Source organism: Condylura cristata, unplaced genomic scaffold, assembly GCF_000260355.1.
Source record: "Condylura cristata isolate star-nosed mole 26May11 unplaced genomic scaffold, ConCri1.0 scaffold00008, whole genome shotgun sequence".
In the NCBI taxonomy this organism is placed as follows: Eukaryota; Metazoa; Chordata; class Mammalia; order Eulipotyphla; family Talpidae; genus Condylura; species Condylura cristata.
Genome location: NW_004567109.1, coordinates 62514739 through 62540050, shown reverse-complemented (window position 1 = coordinate 62540050; position 25312 = coordinate 62514739). Strand labels below are relative to the sequence as shown.

At 39.3% G+C, this 25312-nt stretch overlaps 1 protein-coding gene across 2 annotated transcripts in view; it reads left to right on the top strand.

The window, feature by feature from the left end:
• The window catches only part of UIMC1 (ubiquitin interaction motif containing 1), a 117283-nt gene that overhangs the window by 90689 nt on the left and 1282 nt on the right, over positions 1-25312 (top strand). For both annotated transcript variants that reach the window (XM_004679254.2, XM_012722750.1), the window contains exons 11-13: positions 20463-20541; positions 22588-22756; positions 24590-24653. In XM_004679254.2, coding sequence (XP_004679311.1) covers positions 20463-20541; positions 22588-22756; positions 24590-24653 — 312 coding nt within the window. The remainder of the gene's footprint in view (positions 1-20462; positions 20542-22587; positions 22757-24589; positions 24654-25312) is intronic.

Here is a 25312-nt window from a genome sequence, read left to right as displayed (position 1 = left end):
AGTCAGGGGACTCTTGTGTTGTTCAGCCTCTTCTAGTAACACGTTGAGGCCATGTTTCTGGAAGGTGTCTGTTGATCTTTGTAACCTTCGGATGTCCCAGGTTCCCTCTATGCTTGGTGTGCCAGTGGTGGTTGTGATGAATTAGAAGTGTTGTAGGTCTCCCTGGAGCTGGGTCTTTGGTTGAGTTGGTGGCTGGCTTTGTTTACACTCTAAGTACTGTGAGCTTTTCTGGCTCCCAAGTTTTCGGGCCTCTGTTGTGGGGGTGGGATCTTCCCCTTCTCACAGGAGTGCAGGGGAGTGCCAGAGGGCTGAAATCCTCCCAGTTGAGCAGGCTGCCAGTCCTCCCTTTGAGCTTTCAGGGCTCTTTTTCTTTAGTCCAAATAGTCCCACCCTGAGCAGTCCCTCCCCCCTGCCTGAGGTCCTTTCACACAGCCCAGCTGTATCTCTTTAACTCCAGGGTTTTACCACAGTTTTTGTGGGTAGATGTGGTAAGCAGATAGACCCCTGAGCAAGTTCTCCCCGTTTGAGGCACTTTCTAGGGCCTCTCTATGTTGAATGTGCCCATGCAAGATTGTTAAAATTGCTGCATTATCCTAGGGTTGGGCCTGTGGTTGGATCCCGTTCCCCTGCAGCAGCTTGGGGCCCACTCACCTAGCTGTGTTGTCTCAGCTGGGGCAAAGGTCAGCAACAGGTCTGCGGCATATCCTCGGGTCTTTGGTTTCTGAGTTGCAGCCTTTTCCCACGATTTGGTTTTCTTTCCTAGCTGAATTGTCTCAGTTTATCTCAGGGTTGTAGTAGGGCTGGGACAAAAGGCTGCCGAGCTGCTGCCTCAGGCAGTTTCCCTCTGCTGAGCTTCCTGGGATCCAAGCGTGATTTTTAAAGGAGCCGAGGGAGTTGGAAGCCGCTGGCGTTCCCTGATATGCGAGTTGCAGGGCTCAGCTAATCCTGCCTGTGCGGCTTCCCTTATGGGAACTCCCCAACCGCTGGTTCTCTCTCGGTTATTTTCCTTCTAGTGAGTCCAGGGCGTTCTCATTTGGGTTGAAATTCATAGCATGAAAGTCTATAGTCCGTGTTTATATAATCCTGTGTGAGTTTGGATGTAGTCGTCATCGGAGTCTTTATTCTGCCGCCATCTTGCTGGTTCCCTCTGTTTCTTTAAAAAAAAAAAAAAAGATTTATTTATGCTTACAGAACTGAGGTACAGGCCAGAGATGCAGGGGGGTGAGAGGCTTCATCAGAGACAGAGTGGGGAGCAGAACAGGCTGACTGATGAAGTACACTGCTGAGGGGAGCAGCAGTTGGGTCAGGAGAGGTCTGACATGCCATGTGGATCACCTCTGGGGCGGGGGATCGAACTCATGCTGAAGTGGCTTTAGCTTCCTAGTGCTGTTTTTTTGTTTTTTTTTGGTTTTTTTTTAAAGAATTTATTTTATTTGTACATACAAAACTGGAGTACAGGACAGAGGCTGAGGGACGGTGAGAGGCTTCACCAGAGACAGAGTGGGGAGCAGAACAGGCAGATCTACGAAGTACACTGCTGAGGGGAGCAGCGGGCGGGTCAGGAGAGGTCTGCCATGCCATGTGGATCACCTCCTGGGCAGGTGGGAATCGAGCTCATGTGGAAGTGGCTTTAGCTTCTCAGTGCAGTGCTTTAATCCACTGCGCCACCAGGGAGGGCCCCTAGTGCTGTGTTTTTACCTGGCTGCACCACCAGGGAGGGCCCTGAGTTCTGTTTCTTAATCCAGACATTCTGTTTCTTTTTACTGATAAATTTAGTCCATTTACATTTAGAGTTAATATTGGTACGTTGGCACCTGTATTTGTCATTTTGCATGTTTAAGCAAGTTTTTAGATTTTAAAGGTGGAATATGTGCAGTGAAAAAGAATTGGCAAGCCAGAAAAATTATTTCTGGCAAATAAATTACCCCAAAGCACTCCCCCTCCAACTATGATTAGTATTTTGGTTTATTTTAGTTTTTAGTCTTTGGACTCAGTCTATATTTCAGCGTAGTAGTTCCTGTATTTGGACAAAATTTCCATTGCTGTAAATAATGCTTTGATAAAATATCTGTCTTACAGCCTCACCTAAATTCAGATGATTCCTTTAGAGTAGATTTCCAAAGTTCATGGGTCAAAAGATATGAATTATTTAAAAATTCTAAGTATGCATTGCCAATTTGTTTAAATAAAAATCTTACCTTTAAAGAAAAGATTGATCTATAATAGTACACAAGTGTAAGTAAAACTAGAGAAGTGACTTTTTCTAAATTAAGGAATTTTGTTCATAAAATTAGAAAAACACTAGCCCCTTTAATTCTGTATCTGAAGTAGGAATTTTGTGGTTTAAAGATTACTCTCAGTTTTGACTCTTCATTTAGCTTTGAGGTGGGGAGCACTGCTAAGAATAATTTTGTTTGAACCCTTTTGTCTATATAGACAGGTGTTACTGAAGCCATTTTAATACTTGAGATGCAGGAATAACTATAGTGGCACTGATGGTTTAAGGTCAAGAGCTCAACATTAAATTGTAACTCTTGGGAAAGCAAACTTATCTCTAAACTTGAAAGGAAATTGCTACAACTTGAGTGAAGACAGGGCATCTCTGCAGCAAAGAAGGCGGTTTGCTATTTTGGTATTGCTTTAGAGTGTAACAGATTAGGAATCAAATTCCAGATCAGGTATTTATAGGAATAGAATGATATTAAATAATTTAGAGGTCTTAGAAAAATAGTCACTTCTCTAGTTTCTACTAATACTTGTGTGTTATTATAGATCAAGTGTTTCTTTAAAGCTAGGATTTTTAATCAAACAAATTAAAATTTAGAACCAGATATTTATAGAACTGAGGCCTTTGAGCTTTATTTACTCATTGGGAAAATGGACCCAGTAGTCCCTGAATTTTTAAGGTTGTTTATGGACGTGGTATATAGTCATTGAAAAAAAAATTGGCGGCATAGGTACTGAGGCTTATACTTAGGAACTAGCAATGTAGTCATACCAGGTTTTTGAGTTAGAAATAATCACTAGTAGAAAAAGACTATCAAATCTAGTACATGAAAGAAGATGAGAATTTATTTGTTGAATGAAACGAACGAGAGAATTTGTTTCAAGTTATTTCAGATTGGGCTCTAAAGCCACTTTTATCTAAGTTATTAAAAAATATTCTTAAACCAAGAAAATACACCAAATTTGTAAATTAAAAAACCTACCTTCCCAAGTTGTTTCATTAATTATACACTGATATTGAATGTCAATTCTGTGTCAGGAATGTAGAATACTGAAGTGATTAAGTGGAGGAGATGAATAGGTAAAGTAATAATTCAAATGTTGTGTGAGAAGTGCTATACTAAATAAACTATTAGTGGAGTCCTCTCTAAGTGTAGAGATTAGGGCCTTCTTGGATCAGGGAAGATTTCCTGGTTTCTGCTACTGATAATGCTGGGCCTGAGTTATTCATTGAACAGTATGGAATATGGAGGATTTGAGACTAGAAACAGGGAGACATGTAATGAAGCAATGTCAATGGCAGTGGACAGACTTGAGAATTGCTTGGTGAGAGACTCCATCACAATTTGTAAGTAAGAGTCAAAATGGCAGAAGACAACTTTGACTCAGGTTTCTGATTAAGCCCACCACAGGATGCTCCACTGCTCCACTTAGAGAAGCTCTACCTGAGTAATTCAGGTAACTGTGACGTTACCTGTATTTAGGCTCCTTTACCAACAGTCAGTTAATACTTATCTAGCATTCACAATCTAGATGCTGCTATGCCATTGTTAGGATACAGCCTGAACACAAGAGAAGTCTGTGTTCATATAAAACTTACATTCTTAAGCTTAAGACCAGGGAAGGGGATCTTCTTAAATAAAAAGATTGAAGGAGACTTTTTGAGATGATAGTTGAATAGAGTCATTCTAGGTAAATGGGTTAAGTATATAGGCCCTAAAGCAAGAGTGTGTTTGGCATGCTTCTTAGAGTAGCAGCAATGCCAGCCATAATAATGGCAGTGCAGTGAGCAACGGGGAAAAAGGAGTGGCGAGCAGTTGTCAGATTATGTGGGGTTTTTGCATTTTATTCTAAATATGATGAAAAGCATAGAAGAATTGAGAGGAAGAAGTGCTATGGTCTAACTCTGGCTACTGTGCAGAAGATAGTCTGAGAGGTGCAGAAACAGTAATTGAAGTAAATAAATTAAGCAGAAAGTTGTTAAAGCATTTTAGATGATGTCTAATGTTTACTCAGATTACAATGATAGCTGTGAAGTAAGCCATTAAGTTTGGTATTTATTTATTTATTTATTATTTTTCTAATTTATTTTTACATTATTCTTCATTTTGTGCCTTTTCTCATCTCAGTTGTAAAGTCTCTGTGGACTTCCTACCACCATTTCACTCGTGGACCATCACCATAGCCCCGTGCACCTTTCCCACACCATTTTTGATCCCATTCCCCACTCCAACCCTGTAAAATGTCTCTGGTACATTATTTTTTGTTGTTTTCATTATTACAATTACTCCCCCCCCTTCACTCTGGTCCCATACACTCATGCTATTAGTGAAAACATACGCTATTTTTCTTTTTCTTTCTGGCTTATTTCACTAACATGATCCCTTCCAGCTCCATCCATGTTGGTGCAAAAAGGATGAGTTTATCCTTTTTGATCACCGAGTAATATTCCACTGTGTATATGTACCACATCTTTTTAATCCAGTCATCTACTTTTGAGCATTTGGGTTGATTCCATGTCTTTCCTATTGTAAATAGAGCAGCAGTAAACATGGGGGTGCAGGTGTCCTTTTGAATCAATGTTTTTGTGTCTTTTGGATAGATATCTAAGAGTGGGATTGTTGGGTTATATGGAAGCTCCATTTTTAGCATTTTGAGGAACCTCCAAACAGTTTTCCTTTGATTGTACTAGTTTGTATTCCCACTAGCAGCACAGGAAAGTTCCTTTTTCTCCACATCCTCGCCAACATTTGTTGTTGCTAGTTGTTTTAAACTGTGCCATTCTTACTGGGGTGAGGTGGCATCTCATTGTGGTTTTAATTTGCATCTCCCTATTACAAGTGATGTTGAACATTTTTTCATATGCTTTTTGGACATCTGCTTTCCTCTTTGGAAAATTGTCTTTAGCTCTTCTGCCCATTTTTTGATGGGGTTGTTTATTTTTGTTGAGTTTCATCAGTTCTTTGTATATCTTTGCGATCAATCCTTTATTGTTAGTATTGTATGAGAAAATTTTTTCCCAGTCAGTGGGATGTTTGTTTTGTGTAATGTCTCTTTTGCTGTACAGAAGCTCTTTAACTTGATGTAGTTCCATCTGTTTATCCTTTTCTTCACTGTCATTGCATTGGGTGCTGTATCTTTAAAGATGTTTCTTTGGTGTATGAGTGTAGTGTTTTGCCCATCTTTGCTTCCAGGTATTTTATGGTTTTGGGTCTTATGTCTAGGTCTTTAATCCACATTGAGTTGGTTGCTGTGCATGGTGCGAGGTAGTGATCTAGCTTCATTTTTTTTTTTTTTTCATATAGCATCCCAGTTTTCCCAGCACCATTTGCTGAACAAACTTTCTTTGTTTCATTGTATCTTCTTTGCTCCTTTGTGAAAGATTAGCTGCCCATAAACCTGTGGATTTAGATCTGGGTTTTCTATTTGAATCCACTGGTTTCCGTTCTTGTTCCAGTACCATGTAGTTTTGTTTATTATTGCTTTGTAGCTTGAAATCTGGGAGTGTAATGCCTTGTTCTCTTTCTTTTTAGTCATGAGAGTTTTGGCTATTTGAGGTCTTTTGTGGTTCCATATGAATCTCATCAACATTTGTTCTATTTCTTTGAAGAATGTCATTGAGACTTTTATTGGGATAATGTTAAATCTGTATATCACTTTTGGTAGGATGGCCATTTTGATGATGTTAATTCTCCCTATCCATGAGCAGGGGATGTCTCCATTTTTGGTGTCTTCTTGTATTTCTTTTAACAGTGTTTTATAATTTTCTTTGTATAGGTCTTTTACCTCTTTTGTTAGGTTTATTCCCAGGTATTTGATTCTCTTTGTTTTAATTGAAAAGGGGATTTTTTATTTTTAAATTTCCACTTTTTCTGATTGGTTGTTTGTGTATAGGAAGGCCTCTGACTTTTGTGTATTGATTTTATATCCTGCTACCTTACTAAACTGGTTGTTTGCTTTGATTGGTTTCTCTATGGAGTTTTTAGGATTTTCCATGTAAATTATCATATCGTCTGCAAATAAAGATAGTTTTACTTCTTTCCCTATTTGGATTCCTTGTATATCTTTTTCCTGTCTTATTGCTCTGGCTAAAACTTCCAATGTTGTATTGAATAGCAGTGGCAATAATGGACATCCTTGCTCCTGATATTAAAGGAAAGGCTTTCAGCTCTTCTCCATTGAGGATAATATTGGCTGTGGGTTTGTCATATATGGCTTTTATCATGTTGAGGTACGTTTTTCTATTCCAAGGATTTTGAGGGCCTTAAACATAAATGAATGTTGAACTTTGTCAAATGCCTTCTCCGCATCTATTAATATGATTATATGGTTCTTATTTTTCTGTTGGTTGATGTGATATAGTATATTAATTGATTTTCTTATATTGAACCATCCTTGTGCTCCTGGGATAAAACCGACTGAGTCATGATATATTATTCTTTTAATGCACTGTTAGAGTCTGTTGGTTAAGATTTTGTTGAGGATTTTTACATCAGTGTTCATTAGGGAGATTGGTCTGAAGTTTTCTTTTTTTTTAAAGATTTATTTATTTATTCATATGGAACTGGGGTGTACAGGCCAGAGATGTGGAGGGTGAGAGGATTCACCAGAAACAGAGAGGGGAGCAGAACAGGCAGATCGACATGAAGTACACTGCTGTGGTGAGCAGCAGGCGGGTCAGGAGAGGTTTACCATGCCATGTGGATCTCCTCCTGGGCAGGCTGGAATTGAACTCATGCGGGAGTGGCTTTAGCTTCTCAGTGTTGTGCTTTAACCCGCTGCACCACCAGGGAGGGCCCTGAAGTTTTCTTTTTTGTGTTTTCTTTATTAGTTTTTGGTATTAGTGTGATGTTGGTTTTGTAGAAAGTATTTGGTAGTTTTCCTTTTTCAACTTTTTGAATGAGTTTGTGTACAACAGTTCTTTTCTGAACGTTTGGTAAAACTCACTTGTAAATCCATCTGGTCCTGGGCTTTTATTTTTGGGGAGGGTTTTGATTACTTCTTCAATTTCCTTTTTTGTAATTGGCCTGTTCAATTGTTCTATTCCTTCTTTATCTAGCTCTGGATGATTGTGGAGTTGTAGGAATTTGTCCATTTCTGCTATATTGTTGAACTTGTTTGCATATAGCTGTTCGTAGTATTCTTTGATTATTTTTTTGATTTCTGCTGTATCTGTTGTGATTTCTTCTCTTTTGTTTATGATCCTGTTTATTTGTGCTTTCTTTTGTTTTTTCTTGGTGTGCCTGGCTAGTGGTCTCTCTATCTTGTTTATTTTTTCAAAGAACCAACTTTTGATTTCATTGATTTTTTTTTTAATTTGGATTATTTTCGTAACTTCCATTTCGTTTATTTATGTTTTGACTTTCATTATTTCTTGCCTTCTACTGGCTTTTGGGTTACTTTGTTGTTGTTGTTTTTTTCCAATTCTTTGAGGTGGGAGATTAGGTTCTTTCAGTTTTTTCTTGTTTCTTTATGTGAGCCTGTATTGCTATATATTTTCCTCTTATAACTGCTTTTAATGTGTCCCATAAGTTTTGGAGAGTTGTATTCTCATTGTCATTCTTCTCAAGGTATTTTTTAATTTCTTCTTTGATTTCCTCATTGATCCAGTGATCCTCCAGTTATGTGGGTTTCTGTTTCCACAAGATAGGTGGGTTTCTTGCCTTATTCACCTGGTTTGTTTCTAGTTTGAGTCCTTCATGGTTGGAGAAGATAGTTGGTATGATTTCAGTCTTAGTGTATCTATTGACATTTATCTTGTGACCCATTATGTGGTCAGTCCTAGAGGATTTGAGAAAATTGTGCACTCAAATTTTCTTTTGGTGCAGTGTTCTATAGGTGTCTGTTAGACCCATATTGTCTAGGTCCTTTCTCAAAGCTTTAGTGTCATTGCGTATTTTTTGTCTTGTTGATCTGTCCATTTTGAGAGTGGTATATTGAAGTCTACTGTGTATGTGTTTTCTCTGATATAGTTTTCATAGATGACAGCAGTTTCCTGATGTATTTTGGTGCTCCTTCATTTGGTGCATATATGTTGATGATTGTTATTTCTTCTTGTTGTATTGTCCCTTTAATCATCATGTAATGGCCTTCCGTGTCTCTTTTAACCTTTTTTCGTTTGAAGTCTATTTTATCTGTTATAAATATATCTGTTCCTGCCTTCTTTTTTGGCCCATTTGCTTGTAGGATTGTTTTCCATCCTTTTATTTTCAGTCTGTTTTTATCTTTTGTAGTTAGATGTGTTTCCTGGAGACAGCAGAAAGTTGGGTTCTATTTTTTTTTTTAAGATTTATTTATTCGTACAGAAGTAGGGTATGGGCCAGAGATGTGGAGGGTGAGAGGATTCACCAGAGACAGAGTGGGGAGCAGAACAGGCAGATCGATGAAGTACACTGCTGAGGGGAGCAGCGGGCAGGTCAGGAGAGGTCTCCCTCACCATGTGGATCTCCTCCGGGAAGGTGGGGATCGAACTCATGTGGAAGTGGCTTAAGCTTCTTAGTGAAGTGCTTTAACCCACGGCGCCACCATGGAGGGCCGGGTTTTATTTTTTAATCCAGCCTGCAGCTCTGTCTTTTTATTGATGAGTTTAAGCCATTTACATTTAGAGGTAATATTGATATACTGGCACCTATATTTGCCATTTGTCTCTTTGTGCTTTTATTCTTTGTTTTGATCTGTTCCTATTCATTCTTCTATTGGCTTTGGCTTAAGGACTTCTTGTGGTACTTTTTGAAGTGGGGACTTAGTTATGATAAAATTGTGGAGCTTCTGTTTGTCTGAGAATGTCCTTATTTTTTCTTTATAGAGGAAGGAAAGCTTCACAGGATAGAGTATTATTGGTTGGCAATTGAGGCTTTGGAGTTTGTTGAATATGTCCCTCCACATTCTCCTTGCCTGTAGTGTTTCTTCAGAGAAGTCTGATTTCAGCCTGATTGGTTTTTCTTTATAGGTTATTTATTTCTTCCTTCTTGTCATTCTCATTATTTTTTCCTTGTCTTGGATTCTTGGTAGTTTTACTATAATGTGTCTTGTATTCCTCCTGTCATCTTGGTTTGGTGTTTTTGTTTGTTGTATGTCTAGTTTCATCTCCTCTTCATATTAGGGAAGTTCTCTTTAATTATCTCTGTGAATATCTTCTCGATTCCTTGGCCTTTCTCACCTATAGGTCTCACCTGGGAGATCTATAACTCTGATTTTTCCCTTCCTCATGGTGTCAGAGAGCTCTCAGAGAGTTTCTTCATTCTTTTCCTTTTTAACTCTTTTTTCTGTTTGGATTCTCTTTATTTCTGTATCTTTGAGCATGCTGATTCTGTCTTCCATTTCATCTATTCTGTTTTTATTACTTTTCCCAGCATTCTTTATTTCCTCTAGTAGTCGTTCAATCTCCTGCATTTCTTTTATTTTCTTTAGTAAGAGCTTATTTTCTTTCTTCAGTTCATTGATTATTTGTGTCATATCTTTTTTTCCCTTTGCATCTTCTTTTTGTTTATCATGATGAGTCTAAAGTCTCTGAGAGGCTGAGTAGTTCTATATCTTTGTTGATTTCGTGACTGATCATTTTTGTAGTGATTTTTCCCCCTGTGGTCTTGCTTGGGTATTTGTGTTTTTTCTTTTCCCTGTTGTTTTCTAATGCTGCCTATGCGTTAAGATGCAGTGTTGCTAGTATTGGCTAGCATTCCTTCTAGGTATTCCTTCTGGGGTGGCTGAATGATGTCAGACACTTCAGTCGTGGAGGATGTTCTCAGATGTACTTTGTTCCAAGATCTGGCCCCCACTGTTTTCTGGCCCCCACTGTGTGAAATTGTGTCAGTGGTCTCAGCCAGTAATAGCCAGGGGTCTCTTGTGGAGTTCTGCTTCTTGCAGTAACACATTGAGCCCTACTCTTTGGGAGGTGCCTGTAAGAAGTGCCTGGATGGGCTGATTTTCTCTGTTGAAACTCTTGCTCCTTCTTAGTGTGTCTCAACAAGATAATGGAGTTAAAAGGGAGTAGGAAGTGAGATGAGGGGTTAGTGGAAAGGGGAGGATGATAAGGAAATATAATAGGAAGGAAGGTGATAGGCAGTGGCAGCAAAGGTTAAATGGGAGAAGAGGGAAAGGAAGAGGAAATGGAAGGGAGATTTCAGAAAAAGAAGAGACAGCAGAAATAGTAATGTTGGAGGGGAAGGAGAAAGCTAGGGGAGACAGAAAACCAGGGTAAAAATGAAGGAAGGGCACAGAAATCTACCAGCTGAGCAATATAGAAACAAAACAAACAAGCAACAAAACACAAGCATAGGGAGGACGAATTAACTCAGATGTCTGATGGCTCCCAGTTAGCTAGTCCTTGTGGTTTTAGGCTGGTCCCTGGGGAATACCCTACAACTGGGTAGAGTAACCTTCAGAATCTGCAGTTTCATTTGGCTTTCTTTTTAGTCCCCTGAGGTAGTTGGGCTAGTAAAGGAGCTCCTGATGTTTCTTTCTTCCCAAGGTCTCCTGGAGTCTAGAAGCCTTTGGTGTAAGGGCTGGCCCTAAAGTCTTCTTTTGATGACCTTCCCTCAGACAAGCCACCTGATTTTAGGTGAGTGTGGCTTGTGATTTTGTTTTGGTCACTAGGTGGCACCAGAGACTTCTCCCAATTAGTTTTCAGAACTGGGCTTATTTATACGGGTCTCTGGGAGAGGAGGGGAGCAGAGGGGCCCTCCTTTTGAGGGTCTGCCAGCTAGACCCATGGTGTAGCAGCACTGCTGCTCCAACTTGCCCATCTGTTGATCTTTGTAGCCTTCAGATGTCCCAGGTGCCTTCTGTAGCCCACACACGCTATCTCTGCCAATCCAGCTGCCCGAGACTGCTGCTGAGTCAGCCACCAAGCCAGCTGCGGAGCCCTCTTTCCTTTCCTCTTCAGCTCCACAGCTCTATGTACTGGTTGTGCTGGTGCGACAGGGAGCATTTAGAAGAGTTGCAAGCCTCCTGGTGGCTGTCCCAGTCAGAACAGTCTCTCTTGACCTCCTGGGCTCTATTGGGCTGGTGGTGCAGGTGGGGGCGGGGAGCGGTTAAAAGAGTTGTGAGCTAGCTGCCAGCCCTCTCTACCTCCTGGGCTCTATACGCCCAGCAGTCTCTCTTTATCGCCTCGGCTGTACTCACTGAGTGGAGTTGTTTCTCTTTACCTCCGGGACTTTACTGTCTGGTTTTGTGGGTAGGGATGGGAGTGGGTAGAGGAATAGCAAGACTTCCATCTGAGGCACTTCAAGCTGCTTGGGCACTCCTGGATCAGAGCCCCCACTAGGAGCTCCCCTGATATGTATTTTGAAGGCCAAACCTGTAGGGTTTGTTGGAGTACAAGAAAAAGAGAAGACTTAGGGGACACATAGGTTTTGTCCCATGCAATTGGGTTAATGAAAATTCCATTTTTGGATCTTTGGGAAATTAAAGGGATCCAGAATAGTGAAAACTCTTTAAAGATCAAACTTGAAAGTTCTTAATTCCCCATTTTACAACTTACTAATCAAGATAGAGTGGTACTGGCATAATGGTATACACAAACACACACATATATGTATATGTCAATTAAAAAGAATTGAGATTTCAGAATTAAAATCATATATTTGTGTGCAATCGATTTTTTTTTTAAATAAATCATGATCTGGGGTACAAGCCAGAGGTGTGGGGCATGAGAGGATTCACCAGAGACAGAGTGGGGAAGCAGAACAGGCAAATCTACTGAATTACACTGCTGAGGGGAACATGTAGGTCAGCTCTCTGGTCCAGGATTGAACTTGAGCTGCAGTGGCTGCGGCCACCCCCACAGTATTTCATTCTAACCCATTATGCCACCAGGGAGAGCCCATGGACAATTGATTTTTAACAAGGGTATCAGGACTGTGTAGTTGAGGAGTAGCCTTAGTTTTTTCAACAATTGAATATGTACATGGAAAAGAAAATGCTGGAACCCTACATTTTACCATATGCATAAATTGATCAAGCCTTAAATATTAAATGCTAATACTCTTAGGGGTAGAATTCCATGACTTTGTATCTGGAGATGAATTCTTACATATGACACCAAAAGCAAAAGCAACAAAAGAAAAAAAAGCAATGTGGGACTTCATCCATCATACATTTTACATCAAAACATAAAACTTGTGTATCAAAATATACACTATCCTTTGTGAAAAGAAAAAAGAAAAAGAAAAAAAACATTGCCACCTAATGGTTTTCTTTCTAATGGGAGAAAATATTGGCAAACCTGTCTGGTAAGGACTAGATTCCACACTATATAAAGAACTCGGAGCACTCAACAGCAACAAAAACAAACAACTCAATTGAAATAAAGGATTAAATATATTTCTTCAAAGACAATGTCTACGCATATGAAAATATGGGCAGCATTTTTAGTCATTAGGGAAATGCTAGTCAAAAACTGCAATGAGATACCATTTCATACTCACTAAGATGGCTAATTAAAATAGCAAATTCAAAAATAACATATTTTTGGTGAGAATGTGATGAAATTGGAACTTCAGTTCAATATTGGTGGGGATGTAAAATGGTTCAGCTACTGTGGAGAAGAGAGGAATTAAGTACTGACATATGCTACAGTGTTTGTGAACTTTGAAAACTTTGAAAGTGTTACAGGGCAGGGAGAGGGGCACCCCTAAACCCCCAAACCTGTCTGCTCTAAATGGGTTCTGCCATCTGCTGCATCACGACAAAACATATAAGACTTTAATGAAAAGGAACTTTAATACAATTGAGTATACAATATGGAAGACAAAGAATATAATTTCTAAATCAAACACCTGAAGTTACCCATCCCCTCGTGGGCAAAAGTCCACCCAAAAGGGATTGGCCTAAAGCAAGGCCTGAAAGCCAGACACAAGACTAAAGCACCTTCTGGCTGGGACCCATAGCAAGGGTCACACATGGCCAGACAAGTCTGGGAGGAAGAGAGCAAAATCAAAGTCAGTATAAATATTGCCATAGTCACCTCCCTACAGGTTTCTCACCCACATCTGCCTTAACCAGTCCAGGGTCAAGACATAAGCACAGCTTCTTCATCACATGCTTGCTGCTCTATGTAGCTTCTTCAGGTCTCCTTGTGGCTCTCCATCCTGCTTCCTTCTTCCTTCTTCCTCCGATTCCTTCCCTCCTCTTCTTTTTCTCTGCTCAGCTCCACCCTCCTTCTGGGTGGGGCAGGGAACCTGGGACTTACCCTTTTCCCAGGGACCACCCAGTTACAAAAGAAACCAGTCACAAAAACACATGTTATATGATTCCATTTATATGATATGACCAGAATGGCAAGTTCATAGAGATATAAAGCAGATAAGTGGTTGCCTTGACCTGAGAGTTTGGGGGGAAATGGTAAATGACTGTTAAAATAGGAACAGATTTCTTTTTCAGTTAATGAAAGTGTTATAAAATTCATGATGGTGATAGTTTACAACTTTTTGAATATATAAAAAATCATTGAATTGCATGCTTTAAGTGGAAAAATGATAATAGTATGTGAAATGTATATCAATAAAATTGTATTCAAACAAGAGTTTTGACAGCAGGGTCAGCATGGATGTTGTAGGTTGAGGAGAGTGGGTAAGATGTGCATTAGTCTCTGGAGAGCAGAAGAATAAACTGACCATGGAAACATACTAGGGTTGCTAGACTGAAGGAGTACTTAAGGTTTGTGGCCTTAAATATAAGTAGACTAGCCAACATTTGTACTGCTTAAATAGGGGACATACTAGATAGAGAGTTGAATTTAACCAGAATTGGGTTTGCCAGGGAGTGCAGTAGAAATGAGAAATAAATTGAGGTAATATCCAAGGGAATTGTTAATACAATAATTGAGATCCAAGGTCAGAAGGAAAGTAAGGATGTGTCAAGGTCATGGCCAGTGAAAAGGTGATAGTCTGGAATTAGATATCTCAGTGGAACTGAAGGAGTAGAAGGAATTGTTACAAAATAGGGAGAGGGGCAGCACCGAACCCCTAAACCTGCCTGCTCTAAGTGGGTTCTGCCATCCGCTGCAACAAGACAAAGCATATAAAATTTTAATGAAAAGGGACTTTAATACAGTGAGTATATAGTACAGAAGACAAAGAATGCAATGTCTAAATCAAACACTTGAAGCTACCCATCCCCTCGTGGGTAAAAGTCCACCCAAAAGGGATTGGCCCAAAGCAAGGCCTGAAAGCCTGCCAATAGACTAAAACACCTTCTGGCCGGGACCCATAAAAAAGGGTCACACATGGCCAGACAAGTATGGGAGGAAAAGAGCAAAATAAAAATTATGATAAAAGCTGCCATAGTCACCTCCCCAGGGGTCTCTAACCCACATCTGTGTTAACTAGCATAATGTAACTGGGTGGTCCCTAGGGAAAGGGGACATTCCAGGTTCCCTGCCCCACCCAGTTACACTATGCTGCTCAGCTCCACCCTCCTCCTTCTGGGTGGGTTAGGGAACCTAGAAATTCCCCTTTTCCTGGGGACCACCCTGTTACTATGGGACTGAGGAGCAGAATCTTAAATTACATTTAATTCTAGTTAAGATTTAAAATAAAATTCTTAGAGGATAGTTGATTAGTTCTAATGGTAGCCTTTTTGTTGGAGCTAGTTTTAGTGAAGGCCAACAACTAGTAGGTGGAGTGCCTTCTCTTCTTCCTCTTATTTTCCACTGAGGGAGTGGGAGGTGAGTGAGGGCCAGTATTAGCAGAAACACATACAGCTCAGTGTCCTCAAACTGAGGCTAAAACGACTGTCATGCTACCAAACCTCTTCTTTTTATATGTAATTTCTACTTTCCTCAAGGAGCTCTTGTCTTGACTCTTTACAGCTTTAGGCCATATGATTTCATTTTTGATTATTGTGTTTGGATTTTGGAAATGAATGTGCTGATGTGTACATATTATTGGTAATTTTGCTGCAATGAATTGGTTATCGTCCTTTCTGTTTCTGCAAATTAGTATGGGAACCAATTAAGATTAAAACTTAAACCAAATTATAGATAGACTGGTAAGCACTGGTTCTAAAGATGGCCTAAATCTTGGAGCCTAAGAAGTAAATCTGGAAGAATAATGAAAGATGAGAATTATATAACAACCCATGTTTGCCCTAGCTGATGTAATTACCAAAGCCTGTGAGGGTAGATGGTATTATCTCACTTTGTAGGTTTCAACTCTGCTAAGGAACTTGCCTGAGGCTGCACAGGTAGGAGAGTCCCAACAGATATCTTGGCCAGTTCTAAAGTATGCGTACAGCGCTAGGCAAGTCCCAGAGTGCAGTTTTCCATATGGTGGTGTATTTACAGTTGATGTTTATAGATTTGTAGGTGATTCCTTCAGCTTTCACTGGTCATCTCTTCTCTCCTCTTGCCCTGGGAGTTATTTTCCTGATCAGTATCCTCAAATTCTACTGTTTTCCTTTTGAAATCTTTGTTGTCCATTCTTTGGCTGGATTTAAATTGTATAATGAACTCCCTGTGGCTAATAGAAATGGCTCTCTACCAGTTATTAAACCGGAGTGGGAGCCTTCTTTAGGGCAACTTAAATGTTGCTACTCCTTTGTAGGGGTAGTTGATTTCAAAGGGAAAATACAGCTGCAGCTCCCATTCCAGTTCACTCTGATCATAAGATTTAATACTAATTGAGTCAGCATATAGTTCCCAGCCCTCCCTAAGCATCTCCCCTCCGATTCTTATCAGCCTACCCACTTAGCACTTTTTCTCTACCTGTACTTTACCTGCTGTTTCTAGGGGAGGCAACCTTCTCCTCTAGAAGAACATATTCAGGTTTGATTGCCTGGTGCCATGTTTATTTGTTACTGTTGTAATTTTTGGTCTATAGTAATTTAATGTTTCATTACCTAGAAAATATAAATAATGTTAAGTGCCCTGCAGGGTCATTGTAAGCATCAGTGATTCTGTATTATAAAGAGCCTGGCACAGAGTAGGTCTCATAAAATAAGAGTTCTTTTTTTCCCCTTTGAATCTACTGCTGATTTAATTTGGCAAATATTTATTAGACTCTGCTGAGGATGCTGAAGAGATTAAAACAAACCCCAGAATATCTGAATTCAGAAAGTTATACTTTATAGAAAGGAAATTAACATATAAACAAACAATGGAAATGTGCTAAGTGCAACAGAGGTATATATAAAGTGCTAAAAGCTATTAATTCTTTTCCTAGCCCTGCCTTTGGAGTGTTTTCCAAATAGTCCTTTTGGAAAAATAACTTGGTAGTCAAGATGAGGGGCAAATAGAAAGAGAGAGAGAAAACAACCCTGAAAGTATTCTTTAATCTGTGAGGTGCCTTTTAAGAGTTAGTTTCAGCAAGGCACTTGATAAAATCTCTCATGAAGTCCTTGCATGTAGATGGAGAAATGTGGGCTAACTGATAGAATAGGAGGTGGATTTGAAAGTAGTTATACAACTATGTCCAGGATGTTTTTCTCCTGCAGTACTTTATTTTTACTAAAAGAAAAAAAAAAAAACCCACTTAACTCAGGGCCCTCCCTGGTGGCTCAACAGGTTAAAGCACAGCACTGTGAAGCGATTCGCAGCCACTGCTGCGCAAGTTTGATACCCTGCCAGGGAGCTGATCCACATGGCGCAGCAGACCTCTCCTGTCTTGCCCGCTGCTCCGCTCAGCAGTGTATTTCAGTACCTGTGCCTTTTCTGCTCCCCACTCTGTCTCTGGTAAATTCTCTAACCCCACACACCTCCGGCCTGTACCCCAGTTCTTGTATATATATATAAATAAATCTTTGGGTGGGGGGAAACTACTCTAACCCATACCTAAGATCTAGTTTCCTTACTCTGCTCTCTCCTCTTTCAATAGTACAGAAAAGTACATAGTGAACACTCTACCTTCCTCCTATTCTAATCTCTATTTCTGTCATCCTCCCTAGAGACATATACTATTAATTGCTGCTTGTGTGTATATCTTGTTTTATTTTGCATATCTATATATGGTTTTATAGTTATTTAAGTATATATTCTGTCTCTCTTAGTAAATTATAAGCTTCTTAAGAACAAGTCTTCTGCTTCATAAGTGATAAGACTCCCTAGGTGACTTGTACATTGAAGATTCTCAATAAATATTTGATTGGTTAATTATTTAAAGAAAATTTGGACCAGGGAGAAGAAGTTAGGTTTCTCTGGTAGCATGCCATAGTTTTCTATCATTGGCTATGTCTTTTACAACCATTTTCCCCCAGTGACTTGGATGCAGATGTGGAAAGCATACTTGTATAATGCAGTTGACACAAAGCTGGAAAAGAGAGTTAATAACATCAGATGGCAGAATCAAGACTGCAAAGCTCAACAGACTGAAATGTTCTACTAAAAAGAACAGGAACAAATATAAGGGATGGGGGAAAGGATAACCAACAATTTTAGTAACTAAGAGGCCTGTCTTGATAACATTTTTTTTGAAGATGTTTGGGGAGAGGAGTCTTAGGTGATGGATCTTACTTGCTCTATTTAAGCCAGTAGTATTTTGGGACTGTCAGTTAAACAGATGGCTGTGGATGAATTACAATGAGTCCACATAAGATAGTTCATAGTTCTTCTGTCCTGTTTACTGGTCAGACTTCTTGTTGAGTTTTGGGTCTGATTTGGAGTACCCCATTATATAAGGAGAGACTGATAATTGGAGTATATAGAGAGAAAGTCAATTAGGAAGGTAAGCATTGTGGTATGGGAATCAGATCTAGATTCCATCTTGTGTTCTGCTTACTAGTTGTAATAGCTTGGTGAAGTTCATGCCTTAGAGATTGTTTGCATACCTTCAATAGGACAGAATAATAGTACCAATCTGGGGTGTTGTTTTAAGGACTGGAACTAACCTAGGCACTCAAGGTTCTTCAATCCAAGTCTTATTAGGGATTTACTTAATGACTTGGTAGTTTCCCTAATTTGAAGGAGATTACATTTTGGTGGGATAGACAACTGAGTAAACCCAGGATTATAATTGTGGTTTGTAAATGGTCAAAGAGCTGACTTGTAGAAAAGTCCTGTGACCTTCACCTAATGCAGATTGAGCCAGATTGTTGTGTAGTAACAGAATGACTTTCCTTAGGAGAAAGTGAATACTTTGCAGTGAATGAATTAAAACAGTATGATTATGTGTTAGGGATGCTTAGAGAAGGCATTTATGAATAAGGTTGGACTAGAAGGGTAGGTAAACAGTGGCCAGCAGGGGGTCAAATCTAGACAGACATCTGTGCTCATAAATAGTTTTATTGAAACTTAGCCATACTCAGTTATGTGCTGCCTATGGCTACCTTCTCTACTGCAGAGTTGAGTGTTGGGATGAAACTATATGGCTTCTCAAGCCTAAAATACTTAATCTCTGGCCCTTTACAGAAAGTGTATTGACCCCTGAATTAGATAAATGTGTATTAGATAAATGTGTCATAGCCTAAATTGTTTTGTGAACTGGTAATTCTCCTAACTTCTCTGACATGGGGATTTCAAGTGCCAGGAAGGAATGCAGAATTTGAAGTGAGATGGTCACAGTTTTACTGTTACAACAAGGAATGAAGTCTGGAAAAACTTGATGCAGTAACTTACCAGACCTTTTAAGACACATTGATTTTTATAAACTGCCACATCCCGTCCCGCAGCGCCTAAGTGAGAAATCCTTAGAGCTTGGCACGGTTAAGGTACCGGGCACACGGGAGGAATACGTGGCCCTCCAGGAATAGAAGAATGGCTGATTCTCGAATGGTCACTGTAACTTTTGATTTGTTTTCTGATTCTGTTAACACACAACGCACTGAGCTAAAGAAATGTTATGGATACTGTGCTTCGTTTCTAATGATACTCTTGATAAGAATGTAACTTGGATATTGTGCTTTGTTTCTAATCTTGATAATAATGTAACTTCCTCTATTCTTGATACTGATTTACTTCTGAGAAACTCCTTTATAATCTTTAATTCTATTATACAATTAACTCCTGTATACCAGGTGGTTTGTGCAATGAATGGAGAGAGTAATTAAAAGGATTAGAAAGGCATAGGTGATAGATAGGGCATTTGTTTAACAGCACTGAACCTTGAATACACAGTGGTTTCTGAGGGCCCCAAGTTGGTTTCGGGCCCCTGGCAACATCTCAGAAACAAAAAGAAATTAATGTACTACCTGTCACGCTTCTATTAAAAGAATTATTGTATCCCTATATTAGCTTGCCAATAAAAATTGTATAAATGCTCTGCACTCTTAAAAATAAATTACATTCAGATATGCACTCCTAGAAGTCGTGTCTGTCTGTCACTCAGCCTCATCCTTGTCCACCCTGCACCAGAATTGCAATCCCTGAATCTTGTCTCCTGCTCCTGCTGCGCTGGTCCGCAGCAATAAACAGATGTGTTTTTTGGTGTGAGAGAAAGTATATATCACTGAGGTTAAAGTGATCTGTATTAAACAACTAGAGTTGGGAGAACGTCAAAGTGTAGTGGGAAAGACTCGCCATGTTGAACATTCTGAGCTCCAACTTTCTCACTTGGAAATGGAGCAGTTTGCAGAATTTTGTCAAGATTGGCACTATTGTGGGTTCTTTTTTTAAGATTCATTTATTTATGCACACAGGCTTGAGGTGCAGGGGGTGAGAGGATTCACCAGAGACAGAATGGGGAGCAGAACAGGCAGATCGATGAAGTACACTGCTGAGGGGAGCAGCGGGTGGGTCAGGAGAGGTCAGCTGCGCCATGTGGGTCACCTCCCAGGCAGGCGGGTATTGAACTCATGCTGAAGTGGCTTTAACTTCTCAGTGCTGTGCTTTAACCTGCTGTGCCACCAGGAGGGCCCAATTGTGGGTTCTTAGATATAGCTGTTATTACTCTGTTACATAGAGAACCTCATTTATTGGGGATTTTGGTTGGGAAGTATAGTTCGCTCCTCTAGGTACTGCACGTTGGGATAGTAACATTACTTGGTGTAGAGCAGATAGATCTATAGTGCTCATGGCATAATATGGGAACGTCTTATTGCTTCAGTTTCCATACATGTATTTGGGGCAGGATTCTCTATCTGAGACCAGGTTTCCCAGACAGCGCTTTTCTGGAATAGGATTTTTTTTTTACATTAGTTTATTTTTACATATTTTTGTGCATTTTTCCATCTCACTTGCAAACCCCTTGGGTTTCCCATCACCAAATCACCCATGCGCCGTCACCATATGGAGTAGGATTTTTAACTATACATTTTGCCTTTCTATTGCCAACTAAGTTTTTCTTTTCTGTGTTTTGTTGTTTTGAAAGTATTGACTCGGAGGCAAAAAGAAGCTAAGAGCAAGAGCAACAGTGGGACAGCTGCTCGCACTTCCCTAGACATTGACAAGTAAGTAGGTAGGCGCTTACATAGAGCTCTTGTTCAACAAAACCATTGCTTGGAGCGAATAAAGAGACGAGATCTTCTTACCCAGGTTTCCTTTGGTCTTCCAGTCGCTTCATTGGTTAGATGCCTACCTTTCTTTTTCTTATTCCCATTTTATGTCAGTGTAGGTGGCCTCTGAATCCCTTTTAATCACCCTAAAAGAATTCTGCCACCCACTCCATTTTCACATTGCTCTTAGCTTTCTGTTCTCTTTGAATTTATGTATTGGTAGTTGGTGCTTTGAGGAAGCAGTGAGCTATTTTGCTATGTAATGATATAGAAGTTGAGTTGCAAAAGGTTGGGCAATACAGAAGACTTCCTTGGGTTGTGGGTTTTGGCTTGACTAAGAAAGTGCATTCTTAAGGTGTGGGCATGTATAAGTATACTTCTCTCCCCCCCACACCCTACTCCCTGTTACCAGTAGTACATTAGAAAATTCAGTCATTAGGCAAAAAATATTTGAAACACATATCTTAGATCCTAAATTTCAGGGCTGCCTCCCCTAATCCACTTGAGCACAGCCTACTCCTTTGGAATCCTACTATCATTGCATAGTATTCATCACACTATTGCAGTTTTGTTTTCTTTTTTCCCCATTTTTGACATTTCTGTCTCTGGCTGTTAATTTGACGATAGATACTTGTCTTCATTCATGCTTTGTATCCCTGGGTTCTAATAAAATATATCTGAGATAACTGTAACTGTAACTATAATAGCTATGTGCTGAGCATCGAATATGTATCAGTCATTGTGGTACATGATTCATTTACTTTATTACTCACAAAGTTGATAAGATAGTTATTCTTACTTTTAAAAAATTGATAAAGAATCTGCAGATAAATTATAAAGTTAAGATCATTGTCAGAATTGACAACGTCTTCCTGACTCAAAATTTATTAGGTTTCTTTCACATAGTGCTGCTGTCTCTCACATAGTAGGGATTAATAAATGCTTTTAGGATTAGTTGGCAAACCTTGAAGGGTACACTAGTTTAGTTTTTCTCATAAGGCAGAGTTAAGTTCCATTCTTTCAAATGATTAAGTACTTGATTTTTTCTCTTATTTTATTTCTCTTATTTTAAACACCTCCAGAGAAATTCTTCCTTAGAGTTAGTCCAAATCTCTCTTGCTATAAGTCTAAGGTAGTATGCTTTGGAAATTTTTGTTTGGCTACTTAAAACTAGGATGATCTTTAAAACCAAAACAACTCAGGTGACTTTAAGATTCTGGCAGACCTGGCTACTAAAGTTATCAGCTATAGGACCTTGGTGAGAATAGTATCTTTCTATAAGGGCCAAGAATTAATTAAGATATTGTACTTCAAGCTCTGCATCAGTTCTCAGAGAAAATACTTAAACGTTCATTTTCTGTCTTTGTCCCCAGTAGTTCCATTTTCACTGATGCACAATAAACCTTACTTCAAGGACACAATTTCCTCTAAAAATAGCTGTGTATATGAAATTATGCAAAAAGCCTTTGCCAGAACCACATGGTTTTTGGTAACTTCCTAGTTGATGTTTCAGGTTGTAGAATTAAGGAAATCAGCATATAGACAGACTTGATTTACTAATCAGACAACTTCATCCACCCTGGTAAAAATGTCATCTTGATTTAATGCTCTTCGGTGCTCCTTTTTCTATCTAAATTTTAACTTCCCTTTGAAAAAACTATTACACTTAATTTCAGAAGAGTTTGACAGAATATTTTATGTCTGAAGAGCAATCAGCATTGTTTGAAATAGTTAGAAGAGCTGATTTCATTACCATCCTACTGCTGCAACAGCAGGGTACAGAGAAACAGCCAGGGAAAACCGCTAATCACTCAGTCCTTTTGATTGGCGGCGGGTTAGTTTTATTGGCAATCCTGCTGAGCAAATCTGCATTGGTTGACATGTCTTCCCCACAGAATAACTTTAAGATGTAAAAACACAATTTGAGATATATCTAGAAGCCCAGTGGCAAAAACAAATTTTAAAAACTGTTTTTTCCCCCTCTTCCTTCTGGTTGGCTAGGAATGAAAAGTGTTATCTCTGTAAATCCCTGGTCTCATTAAGGGAGTATCAGGATCACGTAGAGGCCTGTCTCCAACTTGCAAGGAATGACAAAGATGATGGGTCTGAAGAAATTGAGAGAGTACAAGTAACTGTGGAGGGGAAGCAACAGCAGCTTAAGAACGCAAAGGTATGTGTGGGTTTTTTTCTTAACATCTCAGCACCATCACCTCTAGGGCCTGAGTTCCACCCCAGCCTGGGAGCTGACCCACATAATGGTACAGCAGGCCTTTCCTGTCTCCTCACTGCTCCCCTTAGCAGTTTATTTCAGTAAAATCTACCTCTTCTGCCCCTTACTCTGTGTCTGGTGAATTACCCCCCTCTGACCTTCACCCCAGTTCTTCTCTGCAAAACAAATAAACAAACTGCTTAACCCTTCACAGTTCACTTCTGGATTTTTTTCTTTTTTAACCTCTTTTCCTCTGTTCTTCCTGCTTTCTCTTCTGTTTATCTAGAAGTGATATTTGTGCTTTTCAAAATTACTTTCTTTTAAATAAAAAAGTAATTTATCTTCATTGCGGGAAATTAAACAAGAATCGTTGAGGGTGGGAATTACCACCCATAATTTAACTTCTTAACGATAACTTAATATTTTGGCCTGTTTTCTCCCAGTCTTTTAAGAAATATATATTATTGTTATTTTTTTACATCATTCTTCATTTTGTGTCCTTCCAGTCTTCTTTCTGAGTTTTTTTTTTTAAGATTTATTTATTTATGCATACAGAACTGGGGTACAGGCCAGAGGCTCAGGGGCGGTGAGAGACTTCACCAGAGACAGAGTGGGGAGCAGAACAGGCAGATCGAAGAAGTACACTGCTGAGGGGAGCAGCGGGCGGGTCAGGAGAGGTCTGCCACGCCATGTGGTCTCCTCCGGGGCAGATGGGAATTGAACTCATGCGGAAGTGGTTTCAGCTTCTTAGTGCAGTGCTTTAACCCGCTGCGCAACCAGGGAGGGCCTCTTTCTGAGTTTTTAAGTGTAGTTGCCACACCTCCCCTCCTTATCTGTGCATTTGTATGTGTGTATTCACTTAACATTGTAGTATAGATACTTTCTTGGGTGTATTTAAAAAAATACTCTTAATGTTTATATCATACAAAGGTCACTTAATCTCATGTTATAGAACATTCAAACTCTTTCTTTCTAGTTATTTCTTATTCATAAGACAGTATTTAAAACATTAGTAAGTCTTTGTTCCACTTATTATTTACTTAGAATAGATTTCCTGAAGTGAAACTCTTAGGACGGTGGAGATAAACATTTTCAAAACTCTTTGAGACATACCATCAAATTGCTTTCCAGAAAGGATATCCAGTTTTACTTCCACTGCCAGGAACATTACTATGATCAACTTTGTTGAACTTGGGTGTCTTACCTTGGGAAGCTGTGGGGTCTGATAACTGGTCACTGCAAGGTGGATGTACATCTGGATTTTGTGATTAGAAATCAGGAAAAGCAAGTCTTGATTTGGATCAGAGATAAAGTAGCAACTCCATACTCTAGACTGAGTCACATAACAATCACATGGGGAAATGTTAGCTTTTATGACAGAAGAAAGAAGGACCCCTGCGTGAAGAGGATGGTTTTGAGATACCGATTTTGAATGGGGGCTTATTTTTAAATCCTTATATCATGAAGTCTCTAGAAGCTATCTTGAAACTGTTATTTTCTGTTTTAAATCTCTCCAAATCTATCAGAAGTCAAAGGCTAGTGTTCTTTAATATAGTAGAATAATTTGATTGAACTCTGATACCATTCTTGGCTAATAGTCCTGGTAAAAAAGATAGCTTTTCTTTATCATGGTTTCCTTTTCACTTGTGCACCATCATTTATTAGAAAGCAAAAGATTTTCTTAGAGCTGTGCCCCATACCTTTTTTCTTTGGAGATAGGTGTGATCTGGGCAAGGAAGTTATATTTCAGTCTCTCTGCCATAAGATATAACTCTTTATTTTTCACTCTCACAGGAAAAAAGTCACAGAGAAGGCCATCTCCTTAATCTCTTGGGACGGTCCAAGCATGAGACTGCTGGTGAGGATTCCAGGACCAATTTTCTAAGATCCTATCTAAGGCCTTTCAGTGAACATGGCTACTACCAACTTCCTGAGTATTTGTTGGAGTTATGTGTATGTTCATCTGACCCGGTCAACCAGTCTTTGAGATTTCAGATTGAGTCATCTTTCCCTGAGGAAGTTGAGGAGATGTGCTATTTCATTCTTTTCATCATGTGTTTTATTTCAGGCTTTATAAAATCTGAACTTTCAAAAATAACCTGTTGAACTGGGAAATATCACAGGCTCAAAATACCTTGTATAGGAACATGCATAGAAGACTACACATACAGACATTACTGCCTTTCTAATGTTTTATGCATCATTCATGTGTTACATTTAACTTAATGTCCCAAGTTGTGATCCTGAAGAATTATGGGAAGTAATTCTATCTCTCTGGGTCTACTATTTAGGGAGCAGAAACATGGATTAGTAAGAACATTGCCTATAGTTAGTAATACCAACTTCATAGATTGCAGGGTAAACTCCAAACATATTCTTTGATGTCAGTAGACTGTTGATAAATGTCAGCTGCTATTATTACTGCTTTATTAGTTGTTGTTAAAATTCACTAGAAGCAGATGAAATGGAAGCTTTTCCATAAGCCTGGTGAGATTTGCCTACTATTTAGTTCTGATA